General features: G+C 41.1%; 1 protein-coding gene across 1 annotated transcript; it reads right to left on the bottom strand.

Annotated features, from left to right (window-relative positions):
* Positions 1–4,784: 4,784 nt before the first annotated feature.
* On the bottom strand, positions 4,785–23,025 carry nsd3 (nuclear receptor binding SET domain protein 3). Its single transcript, XM_070833675.1, has 24 exons — positions 22,207–23,025; positions 20,861–21,106; positions 20,565–20,727; positions 20,284–20,438; positions 18,740–19,375; positions 18,494–18,656; positions 18,308–18,408; positions 17,934–17,979; positions 17,685–17,815; positions 16,917–17,042; positions 16,696–16,822; positions 16,401–16,601; positions 14,313–14,492; positions 13,422–13,568; positions 10,632–10,788; positions 9,254–9,456; positions 9,029–9,141; positions 8,787–8,933; positions 8,551–8,673; positions 7,323–7,439; positions 7,090–7,231; positions 6,847–6,953; positions 6,537–6,741; positions 4,785–5,326 (listed from the first exon to the last, which is right to left on the bottom strand). The coding sequence occupies exons 1-24, from the start codon at positions 23,023–23,025 to the stop codon at positions 5,055–5,057; spliced, it is 4,827 nt and encodes a 1,608-aa protein (XP_070689776.1). The 3' UTR covers positions 4,785–5,054.
* Between the last annotated feature and the right edge of the window lie 440 nt (positions 23,026–23,465).

Genomic DNA, 23,465 nt, shown 5'->3' with positions numbered 1-23,465 from the left:
CTCCGTCATATTCATTGTATTGTGTGGAGAGTGTTGAATTACTCTCATGTCATTTACGCTTCAAAGACATCTTGATTGTAAAGTTATGTGTAGGATTTTAATTGTTGAGGCAAATTTGTAACAAATGTATTTAGAATATTGCTCAATATGAAGTAATTAATCAGATATTATTGCTATATTAGTGCAAGCTTGTGAGTATGAGAGTATTTGTGATTTCGACTGTACTATTAGGTCATATACATTGAATTTTTATAGTTGATAGTAAGATGATTTCACATATTTTACAGTTAAAAATTTGCCACATCTACATATTTTTTTCCCTCACATGCATTGGAGTTGTTAAAAATCAACGACTTGACAAAAACAGGGTATTTCTGAGTTTGAGGTGAAAAATCTGCAGTGCTTCGCAAACAGGAAATATTGACGTAGAGGACTTCATCCGCCTTGACACGTGGATGCAAGAAGCCACGTCACGTTACACATTGCCATCTAGAGGTTAAATCAGTGTCTGCATCAATTTTTATTTTTCCATCATGTCTATTAAACCTCGCTCTTTCCAGATTCCCCAAATGCACAACATTTTTATAGTTTCTTTTGTTTACTTTTTTTTACTCTTACATATGTGTGAATATCCCGAGATTGTCAGTAAATGAACCCTTTATTTAGGTAAATCCCTCAACTTTAACATACTTAATAATGAATTATTTTATTTCTACTCAACTTGAAACCACCATTATTCTAATTTTTTATGTTTTTTTTTCTATTAAATTCAAAATTCATTTCAAAGTAGTTGATTTTTTGAGATACTTAGTTTAACTCAGCTGCCATCTGATGGGTAAACAAATGGTACAAATGTGGCTATTAAACCATTTAATCAAGACAGCCGATCTATATGAGTGAAAATAAACCACATGCAGCGAGAGCGTTTCACTGAGACAGAGTACAGCTTTATTAAAGTCAAACTTCAGGCATGTCTGAACTCTTCAAACTCAACTTTAGAATGAAAAAGGACAGAATCAATATTCTCAAATAAAAAGACAGTCATGTACAAAAAGAGTGTCGTCTCAACAGTCACACACATTTAGAAGCAGAATTGTACAGGCAAAAAGAGAGCACGCCACAGTAACATGATTCTATGCAAGTTCAATGCAAACTATTTACAGGTTCTTCAACAATATGCAGTATGCAGTAACACAGGTTGAACAGTAATCAACATGGTATTTTGTGTTCATCCACGTTTTAATTGAAGCAACACCAAGAGAGATAGATATGACCCCAGTTAGAGTTACTGTAAGTAATTTTACTACGAGTAAAAAGAGATGGGTGCTTATGATGGTGACTTTATTTAGTTAGTCCAACACTATTTCTCCTCTGACAGCATGTCAATCAAATACTTTATGACAGTCAGCAACATTGCACAAAAACCAAAAGACGTCACAATGAAATGTAACATACCATTTGACATACAAAGGGGGGTCCATCCTCCTTTTTATATATATATATCTATATATATATAAAAAAGCAAATTCCTGGACACTTAGAAAAATCCTCCTCAGGCGTATTTAAGGGTCACTTAAATGAAAATAAACATGCTGTCTCTTGAAAGAAAATGTGGGCACTATAATGACAACAACCCAACAAAACACACATTAAGTAGTATCTTAAGTAAATGAAATGATGCACGCTGGGACGCTAAAATTAGGCATACGCAATACTGCTGCTGGATCAGCTGAGAAGGGCATAAGAGGACAAACTGGCACAAAGTAATTCATGATCATGTGATCTGCAGGTGCAAAAAAAATTAAAATAAAATAAAGGCTGTTCGGTTTTGCACAATTTCTGTGCAAATATGGTAAAAAAAAGAAAGGATCACAAATAAAAACAAAACATTGGCAATGAATTCAGGCATTTAAAGACTCTCCAACGGATTGCAGAACTGAATAAAACCAGTGTCTGATGTTGGAAGCATGCATCCAGCAGAACAAGTCACCTTGAAAAGAAAAATAAAAAGGCTTTAAGACCAGTTATATAATCTCAAGTCATCAGTCATTTTCTCTGAAGTCACAAACACAAAAAGATGCCTGCGTTCTGATAATCACACATTTATGAATCCTGTGTAAAAAAATAATACATTAATAAATAAAGAAAATTCAAGTTTAGACACGCAGACCGTTTTGAGTATGTAAGTGAAAGTGCCTTGATGATGCACTTTCCAGACACTGAACAAGTACTGAAGTGGCCTAATTCCTATGACTACCTGCTGAAGACAAAATGCTGAGAGTTTCGGAGCAATGCTTAGTCGCACAAGAAAATCAGAGAGTTTGGTCTTTTCTTTTCAGGAATCCACGGATAATAGTGGGAAAAGGGCTTCCTAAAAGGGTCAACGATAACAGAGAGAAAAAAGGAGAGGAGACATGGGGTGCAGAAAAGTGAGAAGATTTCATTTACTAAAATCTGTATGTATGTGATGTTATGTGCATGTATTTAGCATATTAAAGTCGCCCTCCTTTCAAAAGTGTGTTGCTTTCCGTTACCTCAGTGTTTGACCTTCACTGTGCTGAATGATGTATGTACAGAGTTTGACAGTGGAAGGCTGTTTTTAAATTAATCTGCTCAGGGAGACGATGTTAACAAAGTAATTTAACTTTTCTTCCCAGAACTGTATTTTTATACATCTTAAATCATATCTGGAGTCTTTTCACTTTCATGCACACAATGGCTCTCCTTTTTTTTTTTCCTTTCTTTAGTCATTTTTCTTCATGCATTCGAAACATTGGCACCATTTCACGATGTGGCTCGACTTTTATCACAGACCACGATGGGAGGCTTCAAACAAACAAACAAAAACGTCTTTTAAAAAGGGCAGAAAATGCAAACAGGCCAACAACAAAAAAAAAGCACAAAAGCTGCTTGGAAACTGAAACTTTACATTCCAATATTGAACTGCTTCACACTGCTTTTAACACCAATTACAGTGAGTCACGATACAGGTCGATGAGCAGCGGCCGTTTGTTACCAAATGTGGAATCATTACACCAAAATGTAGAAAAAACAAAAACAAACAAAAAAAAAATGTATGCAATGACTAGATACAGATATATTGTGTAAAACTCCCCATGTTTTTTTTTTTTTTTTTTTAAATAGTCTATATCACTTACACTGTGGTGGAGAGGGAGACAAATTACTGCACTGGTGTTTGAAAAAGAAATTGGTATAAAATGTGGTGCAATAAATACAAAAAATTTGGATTTGAGAGATGAGCGATTAAAAACACTGTACAGGAGTTTGTATTTGTACATTATACTGAACTGGACTGTTGTTATACCATTACGTCTTTATATAAAGCCCAGCCTTGAGGATGTTCTCCAAATGGAAAAAGAAAAAGTGTCCCTCAAGGACTTTTTTGTACGAAGCTGGGCTGGCAGTCATTCCTACCTGTGTCAAAAAATAAAAATAAAAAATTATAAAAGGAAAAAAAAAAAAAAAAAAAACAGCATATAGGCCACTTTCCTAAAAAACAACAAAAAAACCACACCCAGCATTCACCACGTTTCAGGTCGAGAGGAAAAAAAGTTACAACACAGTTTAAATTCCGACGTTACTACGAGAAGAGGTATCCATTTTGAAACACTTGTCTTATGTTCTTTTAATATACACTTCTGTATATGTATGACCTAGCTAAATTGTGTAGCGACAAGCTGTGTAAAAGTGCTTTTCAGAAAAGTTTGGCAAAACAAAATTGAAAAAAAACAAACAAACAGAAAAGAAACAAAACAAAAACAAGCATCAAAGCGGTCACAGTACACGACGTTACTGAAATGCATCCGGGCGGTAGTTACCACAGCCAGAATCGAACTTAAGGCCGATTAACAATATCTTAAGACAGCACCAGTGATCACAAGCTGAGCCCCTCCATCTACAAAACAAACAACAGTAACTGCTTGGAGGAAATGTGGGAACAGAACTTCATTGAAAAAAAGAAAATAAAAAGGATCTGTCTTGTTTAAAAAAGCGTTTCCTTCTTCCAGAAACAACCAGAGGGGCGCAGCTGCGTCCCTCCTGATCTTTAAGTACTTTACAATATCATGAGCCAATTATGTACACAATGGCGAGTGAGACTGGCAATATGAAAATCACAAGTACTTCTGTAATGTCATACCATTACACTATATACCATTATATTTCACCTTAATAGGACTATTTTCACAAGGAGGTCTGCGTAATGCTTAACACCTAAACAAACAAACATAATACACCACTCACCAAGATGAAGTGAGAGAATCTGTCTGTAAACATTAACAAACATAGATACTGTATATAATTATATTCATCTATACCCATAAGTATATTAAAACCATGTCTAAGGAAGGTTGGAATGTAGTGTGGTCCTGAAAAAAATTGCACAAAATTGTCAAAATCCCACCCCCCCCTCTTTTCCTCCAGGAAGACGAAAAGATAAATACGATGACAGATCATGTCGGGAGTGACGATCGGCTGTGGAGGAGGAGAAAAGGCTGGCTCGTCTCCGTACAGCCGTCCTCTGACCACAGCTTACAGCAGGTAAACAGGGAGAGGAGCAGCTTCACATCTCCATCTCCTCCATCTCCTCCCCCTCCTATTCCCCCCCCCACTCCTCCTCCCCCCCCCCCCTCCTCCTCTTCTCTCCACCTCACTTGTTGAGTTCTTCAAAGTGCCGGTAACTGATGACATGACAACACAAATTTCCACAGTTGTAAAAATTAAAAAAAAAAAGGTAACATAACCAGGTGGTGGTCTGGACTGTCTGATGGGCGCAGACGAACTGTAGAGAGCGTCAGTAGTGGTGCTTTATGGCAAGAGGGGAGGGAAAACGGCGCACAATGATGCCTGGACACTTCTCCTGCCGACACTCCGGTCGCTCGAGGTGTTCGTCTCCGAAAAGGGTCCATCGAACTGGTCAAAACGCACTGTATTCCCTTTCGTAGTGAGCTGCTTCAGATCAGAGGTGGATCGGAGCCCAGGAGGCCAACAGGAGTGCACTTTACAGGGAATGAGGTATTGAGGGAGCTGCGATGTCACTCTGAGGCCGGCTGGCCCGATTCCAACTCCGGCTCCTCTTTGACCATGACGGGGCTCGGAGCGGAGCAGTGTGGCTGGGTCGAGCTGGAGCCGGAGCCCAGGGGACTGGCGGGGTTGTGACTGGAGCAACAGGGGCGGCCTTCGAGGGAGGAGGAGGTGAGCGCCCCAGCCTCGTGATCCCGGCAGAACGAGCGAGGGCAGAAGTCACAGAGGGACGAGGCCGGGGCGCCGCAGATGCTGCAATCGTGCCAAGGACATTCCCAACGTCCTGCAGGCAGACACAGAGGTCATCATGCAGAAAGAGCAGTGGTTTCAAACCTGGGGGTCGGGACCCCCACAAAGGGTCTCGAGATAAATCGTAGGGGTCGCGACGTCATTGACAGGACAGAAAAGCTGAAAATACACATTTCTACTAGACAAGTTTATATTTGTTTGTTCTGACATGCTCTAATCTTTGATTCTTTCTCATGTGAATTCCAAAATAACTATTTCTTCAGACCTCAAATAATATTAAGATCAAGTAAGAAAAAACATATTACAGTATAACATAATATACTGAGGTTTCATGGTCATTTTGGTCAAATATCATTATCAGGAAAGTCCTGGTTGCCAACCCTTATTAGAAGCTAAAAAAGGTTCAGTTCACTCAAATTACAGAACACTGGTGGTATCAGACTATGGAGAAAGTTTAGGTTTTATTTTATTCTGGGTTTTCAAAATCCAACACAAAAAAGGTGATTTAAACTGTTTGTGGTAGTCAAACCACTGAAAAAATTATATTTTAAAGATTTGACAGAAACTTGTCTTTCTAGGGACAATGGTCCTGTTACTCTGTGCTATCCACAGACAGGTACAATTACATAGGAAAATATCAGCAGTTAAATGCATTATAACTAAGAAGATAAAGTGGGGTCTTATGACCTTGACCAATTTAACTCTTTTGTACAAAAAAGAAAGTGGATCAAATTCCCACTGTATATCCTTTTTCCTTTACTCATGTTACCTGTCATAAAGTCTTGTGTTTTTAAATGTTTATGAATCCTCAAACTTTCTGATTACATCCAGTTGTACATTAAATTAATGGAGATTTTAAATGTAGTGTCAGACTTTTGGCCTGTATATGTTTTTTCTAATATGAATGAACTGATCCATTATGATCCAAAACAAAACAGGAAAACGGTCTCAGAAGAGGTTTGATCTACCTTCCCTTAAGTTAAGTTGTCAAGGTAACAAAGTTTCTTATTTGATTGCTAGAATTGTGCAAAATCTGTAGTATTTCTTCTTCACTTTATATATCATAATGTCTTGTGTTTTTAAACATTTCTGAATCCTCGGATTAATTCCAGTTTTAAATGAAAATATTTGAGATTTTGAATGAGACTTGTATGTAAACCACTGTATGTTTTTTGTAGCGAACTGAACTGATCTGCAAGATTTCAACGGATTCCCCCACACACACACACTTGTTTTGTCATTACCGTATGGTGGCTTGGTGAGGTTGAGACACAGCAGGTGGTATGCTTTCGGACAGTCCTTTCTGTCACACATCACCAGCTCCCCTCCCTCTCCGCAGCAAAAACAGAAGTACTCGTGTGTGTGTTTCCCCTCTGGTCGCAGCTTCCGCTTCTTCGGCTTCAGCTTGGCGTTCCTGGCCTTTTCCTCCTTCTCCATCACCACAGCACTCTGGAAGAAACATTATAAAAAAGATGAAATGGTATCAAACACAGCTCCAGAAGTCAGGATTGCTCTAGAACTGGACTCATGATGATGAGAGGTAAACATCCGCACCGTCGGCTGCACCCCGAGGAATCCAGAGCAGTTGTCTGACCCACAGTGACAGGATGTTCTCCTGTTGCCGACACAGTGCAGGTTGTAGTTGAACGTCAGCTCAGTATCTGCAGGAACACCGAGACAAGATTCACATCAAACGGACCATCTGGTTCACTTTGAGTATTATAGTATAGTATAGTACATTAGTGGGGATGTAACAGAATATATGTAAGCATGTGTCGTGTTTCTGTGTCAACTCACCAGGCTCGATATCACAGAGGGTGAAGAGTCCGATGCGAACGTCTCCGTTAACCGTCCACTTTTGGGTTTCACAGTTTGGGCTGCAGCTGTGGTTCATGAACCGAGACGAGTTTCCTTTTGGGCCGGCGTCTATCACACGATCCTACGAGGAAGGAGGGACATTAAGACAGCAGGGTTTAAGAGAAGCTCAGCGGTTTCTCCTCTTAACGGTGTTTAAGTGTCCCTGATGTTACCTTGGTGAGGGTGAGCATGTAGAAGTTGCTCACGTGATTTTCATGGGCTCGTTTGATTCGCTGCTGGCACTCCTCAGAGTCGATCACCTCTCCCACGTACTCCGTCACAAAGTCACCCTGGAGGAAGGAACAAACATCACATTTTTACATCGCTTTGGACATCACATGCAACATGGTTTAAAATGACAATGACATTGAACCTGTGACCTTTAGAACTGACAGACTGATCATTAGTTATTTGACTGGCAGCTCAAAGTAATTTCCACCTTTAAATACAATCAGCCATGGCGAAGTTTTGTGTATTGACATATCTGGAACTTGTGTCTTGTGAAGTTAAGAGCACGACGGCTGCCCTGATGACACCTGAATGCTTTGAATTTTCATCATCAAACTATGATATTTTTATCCTTGAGTCCACCGTCACATCGTAATGACAAATTACCTGCTTTCAAATGTCAGTTAGCGACAGTAATCCCTTCCTCTTCACCACTTTTGTTTTAAATGCAAACAATCTGATGGAACGCCGGCTCATATGTTTTGTTTCTGCACCAGACTGTACAAGTTTTGGTCAGATGTTTATGGGCTAACTCATCTACCTCCTAACTCAGAGACGGCCATTCTCGGCTGGTCATAACAGCTGGAAACCCAAAGTCGGAGTAAAATTTTGTTGTCCCTGTATAGAATGGTCAATGCAAAGAAACTCATTCTTAAAGTCTGAAACAATAAGTTAACCTCCTGTTTTGAACCCCTGCTGACAGAGTTCTCTGGTCATTTATGTTTGTAAAGAAAATCTAATATGAGATGTTAGGAAAAGCAAGTAGATTTAAACAAAGATGGCAACCTTTCCTTGACCATTTCACAGCACTGACGAGACCAACAGTGACTTTTATTTCCGTTAAACATTTGTCTTTATATACTTCCCAAAACATAATGTAATTATATAAACTGATGACCACAAAAACATATGAGGTAGAGTACACTGATTTCTTTTGTTGTTTTTTTCCCTTCCTTGAGATGGGAGGGGTGTGAGGGGGTGGGTAATGTTCCTGTTACTGATGTCAAATTTGAATTTTGTATATGTCTTTATGCAATAGCTTAATAGTCAAGCCATGTATGATTTAGGAATAGTTAAGCTCATATTCTTGGATTAAAGTAAATATAAATGAGTAACAGTAACAAGTGGATGCTGTTCTGAGTGAAAGCATGGGACATTTAGCTTAACGCTCACCTTCCTGAGTGCCTGGTTGGTCCTGAGGCCCCACCCACGGCCATCTGTCTTTATCACTTCCGTCTCTGCGTACAGCCGCTTAGAAAAGCACTGGTTCTCACAGCTGTCTCCTGCAGGACACACCTGACAACGACATAAGGGTAACAAGTTAAGAGTTGTGATTTCTCATGACTGCCTCACCGGTTTCATTGTTCAAGAAATGAGCTAAATGAACAATAAGACACATGCTCACAGACCTGCGGATGACACTCGTACTGCAGCATTCGGTTGAGACACTGGGAGTTGAGGCTGCAAGGGTGCTCATCTGTTGGTCTGCAGTTGCATCGTGGGATTTCTGACAAGTCAGCTACGTGCACCTGCACTTTTCCCACTGGCTTGTTGGACTGACACACAAAAACAACATCCATAGATTGAGCAAAAACATCAAAGATTTACTGAGTATAACTTCAACTTGGGTTATTTGTCTTAAGCGAGTTACCTTGATGAATTTGTAGGGTGGAGGTTTGCGCGAGTTGCGTTCCTGCTCCAGAGCCTCCCTGCTCTCCCTCTGTGCCTTAAGCTCCTGAAACCGCCGAGCAGCTTCCTCCAGAGCTAAAAACACAACAACAATATCTCAGAAATTCATCCTTCCCAAAGCTATAAAAAGACAAAACTGCAACACATCTGTCTTAAAGTATGAGGAAACTTTCTAGGAAGAAATTACCTTTCTTGAAGGTTTTGTTGATATTGATCTGACCCGTGACAAAGTTCTTGTCATTCTCTACGTAGGGGAAGACGCGGCCCTGGTTGATCCAATAGTAGTCGTGGGAGCCGAAGAAGAATACAGGGAAGTCACCGATATCGTGGCGAAGGCTCTGAATGTTTGATGGCACCAAGCGAGGGTTGCAGATCTCCGCGGGCCACCACCTGCAAGGGAACAGGACACAGACATTGTTCAGTGAGAAGAAGGAGAAGAAGAAGACAACAAACAAACCATAAAATAGGTCATCTAAATCTATTAAAGTCTGAGGGTAGTGTCACATTTGCACCAAAGTTTTCACTTGCTGTGCTTCTCATTCTCTCCAACTGAAACTTATGTGAATAATGAATTTTTAATAATTTGTTTCTCTAATTTAAAACTTAAAAAGTTTAGTCTTCAAGATCTACATGTTTGGTTAATAGAAATGCTGCTGTTTTCTGGCACATAATCAAGTTTCCTAAATGGAAGAGACATTATTTGTGTCCCATTACCACTTCTGAATCTATTACCATGCCATCAGACTATAAATTGCAGCATAAATATTAAAAAGCACGGTTCACAGTCAGCGTGAGACAGGAAAACTCCACTGCTGTGCTCTGCTCAACGTTTCCTGAATACCTGCATCTATAATATCACATTGCATCCTGTTTCAGTGCGAAGTGCAAAGCCAATTTGTTGCACTGAACTGAAAAGATATGACTGGTGATATTTTATACTTTTATTAATCATGCCATGAAAAGACCAAAACCAACAATATGTTAAGCCCATCCCCAGCCTGTTATGGGTAATCAGCCCATTTGTTACTGCTAAAGACATAAATCTTTAAAAATCTCACTAACTCATAGCTCCACTCTTAACAAACAACTCAGCAATTTCATAAAAAAAAAATAAAAAATTACTTAGTTAAGTTAATTAAGGAGTTAAAAGTTACTTAGGGAGGAGTAAATACTGTATTTGCTGGGGACTATTTTCAGCTGTGGGTGCTTTGGTAAGTAGTTACAGCAGCAGGAACGTGTATGTGAGACTGAGTCACAATAAACTACAGTGCCCATGCTCATTGTAATAAAGGAACATGTCAGCCTGATTTGATATTGATGTGTTTTTAATAGTTTTTGGGGAAAAATGGAGCTCTACAGCACAGAGGAATTAGATGTGTCAGTCTACACAGGCAATACTTTTTAGTTGGTTAATCCTTTGTTAGTTTTTGTCTTTTCTGGTCTTTTTTGATAACAAGAAACATATATATATATATATATCACCTTATCATCCTTAAAATGTATCCGTACCATAAACTGACAGTTGCACAACCTTCAGCTGTGTATAATCAGTGCTCTCTGCGTACCTGTAGTTGCCCAGTTTGACCCAGACAATTTGTTTGTAGTGAGGTTTCTTCCCTGCCCTGCAATCACTGCAGGACCACGGCCCCTCCGGCATCTCCATCTCCAGACACTCCGGGTGAAAGGAAGCTGGGCATGAGTCGCAGCACAGCAACTTGCCTCCTACATTTGTATGGATGTACACATGTGTGTGTGCATGTATGTATGTATGTGTGTTTATGTGTGTGTGCATGCGTTGTGGGAAATTGGTATGCAAAGAGAGGAGGAGTGTATGATTAGGTGATGCACCTTAAAACCTGGACAAACTCTGAATCTCATTCACAGACAAGCCAAAAAAAAGTATAAAGACTACAAATAGAGCACCAAATTATGGTTTTCAACATCTACATGATATGAATAGTGTCGTTATAGGGAAAACAACCACCATAATAACATCTTCTGAAAGGCCAGGAGCTTTCTGCTTGAGTGAATGCTCCTGTGAGAGTCATACTGCATCACACAGACTGAAAATAGATAGAAACCCCTGCATGGAATCAGTTACAACTTCTATTGCAGCAGCTAGAGCCTGTCTGGCAATCAGATTCAGAGCACTGTACCAAGACCAGTCTATGGGGATAAACATGCGGCAGCACAGGAATAAAATCAGCCAGCAAGTTAACAAGGAATCAGGGTTATAGTCAAATAACAAATTATTGGCAAAAAAGCAGGCATGCAGTCCTGCTAGTAAAGCAAACTTTTCCCATCACACATCCTGCACAGACCAGCTTGCATGGAATCATAAATTTATGATATTGCATTTTGCAAAATGTTTGTTGTTTCTTTAATGAAACATCACCATTTTAAAGTAGTACGTAGGAGTAATTTTACTGTCCTTGCACTTGAGAACTAACTTTTACTTTAACTGTACTCAAATCTTGTCCTGATTGGGATTATGTTCCATTCAAGGCAGGTCAAAGCTCAAGAAAACGAGGTGAGCCAAAATTTCATTTCATCTGAAAATTTCAGTCAAAAATAAAACTTAGTTGCAGTCAGCGTAAAAGAGGCTGGACAAGGCCTTTCAAATCAAAATCAAGCCCAGAGTGCTGAAGCAGAGAAGCAGTGCGCCTCCAGCAGCTATAAGCTCCACAAACCACAGACAGAACCTGAACTCGTCCAGAGCATCCTGAGTTAGGGCAGCACACAATTTAAGTACTACAGGTTTGTTGACCAATTATATTTTCCCAGCAGAAAAATTTTACTTGCAATTACAAGAATGTTTGATTTATCTTGTTCAGAACAACTTTACTGCAGAGATATGTATCCAGACTGACTGTTCATGCACAGCACGAACCAGTCTCACAATGGGCCTCGTGCAAGAACCACTCGCATGACCAGGTTTGTTCTTGAGTGGCACGTACATGTGATTTAGGAGAACTTGTCGCATTCACCAGTTTTGTTGTAAGAATTCACAAGCTATCCAGATCGGTCATAAAAGTTTCTTCACGGTGAAAAAAAAAACACTTTCAGAATCCCAGTGAGAATCATAATGCCTTGATCTAAATTACTTTAAATATGATGAAAATCAGCTAAGATAATAAATATTAATAATGAGCACATAAATTACTTTAAAAGACCAAATCATGAGATTTCTAGTTTCTCTCCTGTTATTTTGACAACATTATTATATACGATTTTATTGGTAGATCTTAGAAAATCATCTACTGGGCCCAATATCATCTCGACCACCAACCATCTTAAGTCATTTTTTTATGTCAAACGATTCACTGTTTAAACACAGACATTAACACATGTGCTGTGATAAAAACTCTTAACTAAAGTTTTGGTTCCAATGTGACGTCAGGATGCCAAAAAAGGCAGGGGTTATATGACCACCTTTTGTCATGTGACCCAGGTCCTGTGCTTCGATTGCAAGTTGATACCTGCTGTAGAAGCACCGCAGGCTCTGCGAATAGCTCAGTCAGTGTTGAATTACTATCACAACATTCCTTCTTCGTATCTGTCTCAGTACAGCACTGCTATGATGACACGTCCGTAGCTGTATTAATATTTTGTGTTTCTGATCCTCTAACACTACCAGTGGCACTGCTGAATGTGCTTTATTTTTGACCGCTGATTACCGTCAGGAGCTTTTGAAGAATTTTTGGAGAATGTTTCAATGAAAGTAGCCCAAAGATGAAGCAGAGCAGATATCTGACAGCCTTATGTAGCAGGTTGGATTATGCTAATGATGATGCAGTGAACAGATGACATTCATCACTTTGAAATGAGCAACAAACCTTTGTCCTCAGTGGACATTTTAACTCGTCACAGTAGGAAAGGCCCAGTTGTTACTAAAAATTAACATTGTGTCTGTTCGATTCAAGTGACCCAGTAAGCCATGACAGAGAGCCAGTGTGCACAACACCAGGATGCTGAAACTGAAGCAGCTGAATTGAATTAATTTGGTTATTTACACCTATGCTTTTCCTACTGAGACATGACAAAATATCTGTGGAAAAAGGCCAATTTACAACAAGTTTAGTTTGGTAAATTTGACTGAAATTTGAGGTTTGGGATGAGAATACAAAACTGTTCTTGCATGAGGCCCAGTGCTATCTGTTAATGTGTTAGGGAACTTGGCTGAGGCCACTCTGCGTTAAAATTAACTGCACATTTAACCAGTTAATTAACTTTGCACCTCAAGGCTTTGAAATGAAAGATGCGTACAAAAGGGAAAACTAAATCAGAACGGGAGCAGGCACAACACAAACACAGACCAGTGGGACAAAGGAGAAAGAGAAAAACTGTTCAGTTACCTTTCCCAACATTCTTTTTGGTAGCTGACGAAGGAGAGGGAATCATAGGTAATTTCAACTCAGCACGATTTGACTCAGTCAGAAGGTAGTGGGACTTATAGGCATATGAACTTAATATGGTGTCAGTAAGGTCTTGCACTAACAGCCCTACACAAGACACACAGGAAGAGACGGGGGTGAGCCGCAGTCAAACTCGAAATTACCCAAAAATCACAAAAAAGAAGAGAACAAACACACACGCAGTCTATCTCACACACAAGCACGCACAGAAGAAACAAGTAAACCAAAGTCTGTCCCAACACAAAGCAGCCAAACAGTGCACTCAACTTATGGTTCAACAGGAAAAACATCTGATCTAAACTGGTTAAAAATCAATTTAAGAAAAAAGTAAATCTTGTGTTTTCCTCACTCATCACCATCCAGGACAGATGGGATCTGTTTAAGTGGAGTGCAGTGTAACAGCCTGGATCATTCATAGTATTAGTATCGTGATGGAAAACAAACATTACATTTCACAGCACTGCTATTCATGAACAATGCCAAACATGAAACATGTAATATTAACAATGTCTAAACATGAAATACCTAAACAAAGTATGTGAGGTTTTCAGTTTTCACTCATGAGATGCTACTGCAGCTGTGACTATATCACAAAATGGTTATATTCCAAAAAAAAACCCCACCAAAAACTACAATCATGGAGGGTGATCAGACCCTATTGATGCTGCAGTGTGAAGTGCAAGTATGAAAAACTGATTTTGCGGTTTGTCACGAGACTGAAATCAGCCAGTGGGAGCTTCCGTGTTTGTCTGCTCCGTCTGTTCAGGGTCACTGATGAATCACGGCTGTGGGAGAGGAAGGCCGTTAGCAGGTACAGGTGTGAGCGCTTACCTCTGGCACACAGGAAGCACCAGCCCACGTTGACAGGGGAGGTGAGGAGGCCGTTCTTCTTGGCGCCGCCGTGGTTGCTGCAGATCATGATGTGATGGGTGAGGACGACGCTGCCTGCCGCCACACAGCTGTCGCCTGTGTGATAGGCCACCGGACAGCGGATGCAGCGCATCAGGCGACCTGGATGGGAAGCAGCGGAGGAAGAGAAAAGACTCTGAGTTTTTTTTATCCCAGAGCTTCTGACTTTTCACCGTCAGTGGTCCCTTCACAACAGGTACACGAGTCATGTAACTATGATACACTACAGCAGAAAAAGCTCTGAAACCATTCGCTGCCTTTTATTGCAGAGTTTCACGAATTAGGTCAAATTCCTTTATGGGTTCCAGCTGTAATTAAAGGAAATCAGAAAGAAATAATACAACCAGTTGGTACTTTTTGAGGGCTTCTGTCTTCAGTTGTAATTTTTCCTCCTTGCATTATTGTACATTCACAACAAAAAAGGCAAACCATGATTCAACACTGAAAATTCACACTTGTGTTGTGGACCATGTTTAATGAGGCTTAAAAGACGAAAAAATGTTTCGCCACACAAATTTTTTTTTTTACATTTTGTGTGGAATATTTGATAACTTCACCTTTTGGGGCCTTACTTAAAGGAAACCATTTGATAAAAGGCTTAAAGGGGAAATGTCTCTGCTAATAACTAATCTCTTCTCCTGTGTGGATTGGATGTACACAGGGATTAAAGCAAGAAATATCTGTGAGCCTGAGAAGCCGTCCAGGAAGAGATGTGTAGAATGGATTCAATTAAGTATTACACGAATTTGAAACTCCTCTGTGTCTGAAATCAGGTATAATTCCTGAGAACTTTGAGCACTGTGCGCAATAGACTCCACAACAACACTCAAACACAGTCTATATAACATACTTTGCTGATGAATGTTATTTGAGGCGAACCCCTGAGGTATCTAACAAAAAACAAGTAATTTTCTCTCCATCACCAAGTTAAAATGCTTAGGTTGCATTAGTTTTAGGTTTCTTTTACTTGCTTTGCAGATATACATATGGTATGATCAGAATCAGACACAAACAGCATCAATCCTGCCTGGTGTCACAGGTATAAACTGTACCTGATGGTTTCAAAGTACGATAAATGTTTTCTAAGTACACTGTAGGTACCGCAGCATCTGAGGGTAATTTTTGAGAAAATAATACACCTAAAATTTACTGCAACGCAGTGCTTCTCTTTCCTTTTTCAGATGGGATATTGCCAGCAGGATAATGCAGCATCATCTAAAGACGTTTCCAGGAACGTGGCAATTACTTTATTTTCTCCTGTTTTCTGCAGCCTACAGGTGCATCTTACCTTGAACCAAATAGAGCACTTTTAGTTTAAAGCTGGACAATTATTTTCACTGTCAATTAATCTGTCGATTATTTTCTCAGTTAATCTATGTTTGTTAAATAACTTATTAGAAAATGGTGAACAAAGCCCAGGATGACGCCCGCAAATGTCTCGTTTTAACTGCAAATAGAAGGTTAAGTTTAAGATTAGGTAACTGTGATAGAGGAGGAAAGAAACCATTAAATGTTAACATTTAAGAAGGTGGAATCAGAGGATTTCTCTGGGTTTTTTTTCTTTAAATATTATTTAAACCAAATAATTGATTATCAAAATAGTTGGTGATTAATTTAAACAGTTGACAAGTCAGTAATTAATCATTGCAGCTCCAGTTTGTAGCAAGATTGTGTCACAAAATATTCTTCAGGAAATACAGATTTCAGTTAAGGTTCAGTTCAGTTCTCAATCTAATTTCTCTCAAGAAAAACAAGCTCAATATCCCATTTAATCTTCTTGTGCTTCTCTCTCACATATTCTAACAAGGTAGTGCAGCCTTGACCCTTGTACCACTACTGTTCAGTGGTCAGTAACGTCAGCTAGAATCCTAAAATGTAATGTAATGTTTTGTTTTTCATACATTTGCTTCACACTTTGCTGATGCAGCAGAGGCTCAATGCCCCACAGTTTCCACTGCAGACTCACACAGGAAATCAGAGAAGATGAAAAACAAAGCAGAGACCGTTTACCTTTACTGGCTCGTTGCAGGTCTCTCTCCAGGCAGCAGGTAGAGCAGCTGTGCTGAGGGCAGCAGAAGCCTCCTTCCGAACTACTGGTGGTGCCTGGGAGTTTACGGACACAATCCTCATGGTAGTAACAACCACATCCAGAGGCAGAGCAGCGCGTCACCTCCCGCCCTGCTGTTTTACAGCTAAAACAAGGATGATTGCCTGGAAAAAAAACGACAGTGAGAGTCTGTGATGGTAAAGAGCCAAACACAACAGATGTGACAGTGAAGCTATAGGTGTGTTCTGATCAGCGCACCATTTCTACATTCCAAGCAGATGAATCTGCCTTCAGGTATGGATGTCAGACCGAGACACTCCAGGTGAAACTGTCTGGTGCAGTCACCTTCACACACCACCAGACCCTCTCCATACACCTCGCAGATCTACACATAAACACACAGAGAAACATGGTTAGAAGATCCTATGCCTGTAAGCTTTTGGAAGTATAACAAGAGATGAATCATAAGCAGCACTGACCTGGCAGACAGTGTCCCTCTTGCCCGTGCTGCTGTCCTGACGAGACAAGCCGGAGTCCACAGACTGAGTATCTGAAGCATCTGCATCTGCTGCTGCTGGACTATCGAGGCTTTTCCCAAATAAACCCTGTGAGATAAACAAAGAGCCAGCGTGTTGGTGTGTGAAGGATTCCAGTCTCATAAAGGTGCAGACGCACCATTCAACTGCTCTTTCCAGGGTGTAGATATCTACACTAGAACATGGTGTGATCAGAGCCGCAGGAAATTAATGGCTTCATTATTAATTCATGTCTCAGTTATCTTCTTGATAACTGATTAATGCTCTAGTTCGTAACATGTCAGCAACTCGTGAGAAAATTCCCATCACAAGTTCCAAGAGCCCATGGTAACGTTTTCAAAAGTCTTAAGATACTCAGTTTACAATAATGAGAGTGAAAAAAAATAAAATAAAATATTCACATTTGAGACGGTGGAAGCACTGAATATTTGCCATTTTTGCAAAGTGGGGAGTGTAAAATAGTCCTGCACCTTGCTGAAAATGCATAGCCTAGAAGAAAACTAAAAAAGGCAAAGTTTAACGGAGATGATGATGATCAGATGACTGAAAGTTTGCTGTATACATTTTGCACTATGCACTTTCAACATTACACCAAAGTAAATACTGCACACTCTGACTTATGCCTATGGATGCAAGTATTTTGTATTTACATCCTTTGCTTTGCAGGAGAAACAGCATTTGTGTTTTTTGTGTGTATTTTTCTAAGCCTACCTGTGGGTCGTTGAGGCCTCTAGAATCCGAATCAGAGGTGTCCCTGTACTGAGAAGAGGCCATCTCCACGTCTGTTGACGCTCTGCTTCGCTTCTTCAGGGGCTTACAGGCATCTGAGATCTCACTGGCTCCTAGAGGATCACATGAGGGGGCAATTACAAAAGGATGGATTTCACTTTGTATATTCACTAATGTATAAGGAGCTCCCACCACAGAGGTTTACAGGAGGCCTGAAGAAGGATCCCCTACCTTTCTGTGACCCTGTCCTCAGTGTGGTCTCAGGGGCCATCTCAGCCTGTGAGGAGGTTGCAACATGGAAGTTCAGGTTATACTGGCGGTAAGTTTGATTCAAGAGGTAGCAGGTTAGCATGAGAACATTTCACACTAAGGTCATACTCAGACAGACATTACACTGGAAAACAACAAATCACCCTTCATTCATTTACATGAGTCCACTGTATTGACACAGTAGAAAAACAAACTACAAACCTCTGTGCAGTGTTGTATCATCTAATAAGCCTCCAAACTCATGAATCCTAGATCGTATTTCATTACTGCTCATGCTGTTGTAATGTAGCACTGTTTTTGGTTTGTACAGAAGCTTATCTGGGGAAGTCTGATACCTGTTCCTTTTTGGTTTTCTTCTTAGGAATGGGATCGCTGCCCCTCTCTGATTCAGACCTGCTCCTGACTGACCGCCGCTGCAGTTTCCTCTCCTGAGAACCTGAAAACCCAGAAAAACATTGAGGTGCTGCACCTTTTACTCGTTATATTAATCAAAAAACCATGCATATCTGTGTTTTACCAACCTTGTGGACTACTGTGCTGTGATCCAGGAGAGGAGGTCTGCTGCATTCCTCCCTCCTCACTCCTCCGACTGGCGGGGGAGCCTCTCCTCTCCTCCCCCTCTTCCTCCCCTTCATCGCCGTCTTCCTCTTCCTCAGGACTGGGCTCAGGTTTAGCTCTGCTGTCCTGTGGAAAGCATCAACACTTAATATTCTTACAGAATAACTCTGTCATATATACAATTTTCTGTTTGCCTGAGTAACACAAACCTCAGGTGAGCAGTATCCCAGGTCGGGCTGTCTGGCCTCTCTCTCCTCTCCTCCTCTCTCCTCCTTCTCATCCTCTTTGTCTTTTTTTGGAGATGGGGAGGCTTTTTTCTGCAGGAGAGGCCAGTCACACTTTGTGATCTCCACGTTCAGCCTCTTCATGGTGATGGAGAGAGGCAGCAGCTTCCTGGCGGCTGCTGTTTTCCAGGCCCTGACTGGCGGCGGGGACTCCTGCCCTGCTCGTGCATCACAACCAGCGTTCTGTTTCGGGGAGCTGGTCTTCCGCTGCTCCCCCCTCTGGTTCTTCTCCTCATTTGAGGCCTGGGAGATCGTGTTGTCGTCTGTGTTTGAAACACTGCACTGTCTGCGTGGCAGCTGCCTTCGCGGCGGCTGCTCTCTGTCTGGTGACTTCACTCCTCCGTCTTCCTTCTTACTGATTGAGCCGCTGGAGCGTCGGTTACGTTTCTCGGCTCTATTGTTGGGTTTCTTGCTGGGCGCAGCTGCACTGGGGTCTGGGTCAACGTAGATGAATGTGTAGTTATCAATTCGCTCCTGACGGGTCATCACAAAGGCGTCCTCGGCGTGGCCCACACCCACCTCCCACTGAGAACGCTCCCGCTGAGGGATAGGCTTCAGTAGCTGGAGAAGAAAAGATATAAAACAAACTTTATTTCTAAATATGACTCGTATAACTGGACATTCTCAATATCATTACATGTTTTGTTCAGATTTTCAACAAAATATACCTTGTTTTCAATTTTTTTTTAAATCTGAATCCTGAAAATTGAAAAAAATGTTTTGGGACCCTGCTCACTGTGATGCTTACCCTAATGACATAAAAGATGTGACTTACTGAATATGAATGACCCCCAATGACTGAAAAGGTTATTTGAAAAAGAGACTTTCAAACTGGCAAGTTATTTAGTAAAATAATGGGAGTTATTCTAGTTTTTTTAGTCAAGACATTGTTGTACTATAGACATTGATGTTTTGTAAAGGTGTCACGGAATCCCATGAGGGACGAGCCATGAGACGACATAGCGTAAAATAAAATTTTATTCATTAATCAATTTATGTTGTGAATGAGGTCCTCTTGTGCTACTTCTGCTTTTCATTGCTAACTCTCAGGTAAATTTGTGTTTACGCTGTATAAAGAAATAGGTGTATATTCCAAATAAATAACCATTTCTAAATAAAAACTAAAAATAATGGACCATTATAATACAATGCATTGAGTCTCTGGTTCACGTCTTTCTCCAACTGTATTTGAGGATTTCTTCATGATACTACAACATGTACAAATACACACATACACAAATGGACCAGCAGCTAAGATTTGGATGAGTCTCAAAAGTTCAGTATCAGTACTGTTCAACTACTACCAATAACTAATCTCTACTAAGAAAATGAGATGCCTAAAAACACAACACATAAGCACTGATTCTTTAAGTTGTTTCTGGGTTACTGTAGTTGGAAATGCTTACATATCTTCTAAAAAATAAAATCCTCACTATATGCAGTCTTTTCTTGGATAGATTCGTACTTACTTTGTGTTTCTCTACGGGGTTTGTGGCCTTGCGCAGAGTCTCGGCCTGAAGATCATCAAACTGTTGCTTCCCCTGGTACATGACGATCCTCTTCTCATGGATCCACGCTCGCTCAGCAACGCTGCCAAAGAACTGGACGTGATACTCCCTGTGCCCTGCACAGCGGCAGAGAAAGGAAAACAAGCCGTGGTGTTTGTGTCCTTACACATTCATACATTCATGAAGGAAAATACAGATTTTGAGTGTGTTGAGAGTCTTTTTAGGTGCACGCAGGCTCATACCTCTGGTGTTGATGCGAGTATGGACCTTCATCTGCGGGTCAGAGGAGACCATGCAGGGCCACCATGGGTAAGTGCCCACCTTGGACCACACCAGATCTCCGATCACAAACTCCTTACAGAAGCCCGTCTCTTGGATCACTGATGGGTGGTGGACCTTCGGAACCTAATCATGAACATGAGCGAGTTACAGCTCCGCTTTCAAATCCAAACAATGACAAGTGTGTTTACTACAACCCGCAGAAAGTGGTGTGCAAAGAATTCAAACCACTATGGAGAGGAAACAGTCATGTTCTTGCCTTCGGCGTCTTTGGTTCTGTTGGTTCGGTCTTCTGAGGCTTCTCTGTCTGGGCTGGGGGCGTTTCTGTCGGCTGGGGCTGGATGTGGACGTCCTCCGTCTGGCCCGTGGTACCTGCCTGTGTCTGGCTCTCGTCCAGGCTCTGTTCCTGGACCTGCAGCTGCAGTCTCGCACTCTTTTTCCTCTTCTCCTTCTTCCTCTCATGTCTGCGCTGCATCTGAGTGGCTTCATTCTTCTGAGACTCTTTCTGAAGACGAGAAAAAGGACATCAGTTAACTTTTTTCTTTTTCTGTAAAATGGTAACTCAGAAGTGGATCTTCCTATCAAAACTTCAGATATCCACTTCTTAAGTGCTGGTGAGAGAGCCATTAAAAGTGACAGTGTGATAATAATTCCATGAATTTTAATGGTACAGATAAGATTTCTATTTAGTACGTGATGTAATTTTTCTGTGGTTCAATATACCCTGTCTGTTGTTGTTGTTGTTTATATATACAGCTGAAAATGAATCAGCTACAATTTTTCTAATGGATTAACCACTGAGGTAATTTCCTAAGGAAAAATACAATAAAGACGCAGCAGTAAGGATACGGTGCGGGTAGCGGTACAGTGTTTTTTCTCCCTATTAATTTGATTATTTAAAAGTTAAGTTTGACTGCCAAACTGATCGTGAACGCCTTAAGGTGTGGTTTTGTTGATTTGCAGACATTAATAAAACATGTTAAGATAAACGGAAGGTTTTAAAAATAATATACCTGTTGAGATTAATATATTAGTTCTTATAATGTGCATGTAGAGCAAAAAAGAGCGAGCTTGTGTGTCCAAGGTGAAGACTAAATAAACTGTCACACTCAAGAGGTTTATCATGTCGCTGTAACAATTATTTTCATTATCTATTTATCTGTCAATTACTTTCTTGAAATAATGAATGAATTGTTTTTTCCGGAGATGTCAGAAAATCAGTCAGTAAAAAACGCCCGTCACCAGCTCAGTTTCTGAGAACCAAGACAGACTTCTTCAAACAACTTTAATAAAAAATTAGATTTTCGATATTCAATTTACAATGGAATGAAAACAGAGATAAACCGCTAATCCTCTCATTTGAGAGGCTAGAACCAGTGCATCTTTAGCATTTTTACATGAAAAAAAAAATCAGCAACTACAAAATTGGATTGGAAATATTATGCAACTACTCATTTCAGCTTTAACACCAAAATATAGAAGATTGTTCCCTCCCCTCATAAATGAAATGCATCTTTTGAATTTAAAACATAAAGGGACACAAAAAAAATACAAAGGACATGACTATAGTGACGTCTGTGTGTGTGTGTGATGTGGATACATTACCTGCAGTTCTTGCAACAGGTCTCCACACAGCGCAGATTCAAACAGCTCTTTTCCGTTCTGATACGTCTTAATGATCTTCAGCTTGATCTCTGGAGAGCTGGTTTTCTTCAGCACCCCACCAGGGGTGATGGACGGGGTGTGGGAGGGTTGAGAAGAGGGGGTGCTGTCCACGAGGGAGGGCGGAGGACTGGATGAAGGTAGGTGTAGTGGGGGAGGAGGGGGGAGAGTGTGAGTCATGATGTGAGGCGTCTGGGACAGGTGGTGCTGGGAGGGTAGCGGCAGCGGCGGCGGAGGACTCTGTGGGTGCGGGTGGGTTTGTATATGAGGTGGGTTTGAGTGGAAGTGGTGCGCCTGGTGGTGGTGGTGATGGGGGTGATGATGATGGTGGTGGAGGTGTGGGTGATGTGTGGGCAGAGGAGGGGACACAGGAGACAAAGGTCTCTCCTGGAGGCCCGGGCCTCTTAGGACTGTCCCCTCCCCCGGCATGAGGCCGTGCTCCCCGTAGCTTCGTATGGCCCCGTAGCCGTTAGCTGAGCCGTTGGGGAACTGCGAGTACATGGAGAACTTGGCCTGCGGCTCGTACATGCCCAGACCCGGCGGGTAGCCATTGGAGACCTGTGACATGTCCTCCGAGGCCGACGGCGGGTAGGAAAACTCTGCATCCAGGGCAGCATCATAGGAGGGTCCACCATCCTCTCCCGGGTCACTGCCGGTGTCGCAGGTGCCTTCCTGTCTGATGTTGGCTGAGTCAATGAGCTGAGGGGGTTGCTGAATTGTATTTCCCATGATCCCTTGCATGAAAGAGAAGGAGAAATCCATTGTTGGGCTCCTGCATCCTTAACTGTCTTTTTCTTTGACTGGACCTGTTGACAGAGATGTATGCGATTAAATGTGAAACAGATTAAATCATTATCACCTGAACAACTATATGTGTTCTCAAAACACCTAAATACTTTGTTCAAGACCATCTCATTTATCCTTTAAGAGGCCCTGAGAAATTGTAGAGCAGCTGTCACCAGCTTCACATTGCATATATCAGATCTACTCCCTGTACGACCCTTTTTAGGCCTCTATTGAGCCCTTTGTTCCTGCCACTGTATATGTATAGTGAATACTCCTATCTTTAGTGGTGTCCATCTGGTACAGCTTATACTGCCTTATATCATATCATATTATATAAACCTGCCAGTACTTGTTATGCCAGGGTACTATCCTGCCCCTGATTTACTATGTGTCAGTTGGTTTGTGGTGTTTCATTA

The sequence above is a fragment of the Pempheris klunzingeri genome, chromosome 7 (assembly GCF_042242105.1).
Source record: "Pempheris klunzingeri isolate RE-2024b chromosome 7, fPemKlu1.hap1, whole genome shotgun sequence".
In the NCBI taxonomy this organism is placed as follows: domain Eukaryota; kingdom Metazoa; phylum Chordata; class Actinopteri; order Acropomatiformes; family Pempheridae; genus Pempheris; species Pempheris klunzingeri.
This window is presented reverse-complemented; position numbering and strand designations above follow the sequence as displayed.

What these genes read in the sequence shown, in the direction of transcription:
- nsd3 (XM_070833675.1), bottom strand. Translation starts at nt 23,025, where the DNA reads ATGGATTTCTCCTTCTCTTTCATGCAAGGGATCATGGGAAATACAATT. An exon ending in GAGGACAGGGTCACAGAAAG is followed by an intron (nt 17,816 to 17,933) that starts GTAGGGGATCCT and finishes GTGATCCTCTAG; the next exon opens with GAGCCAGTGAGATCTCAGAT. An exon ending in GTCAAACTGGGCAACTACAG is followed by an intron (nt 9,457 to 10,631) that starts GTACGCAGAGAG and finishes GTTCCCTTGCAG; the next exon opens with GTGGTGGCCCGCGGAGATCT.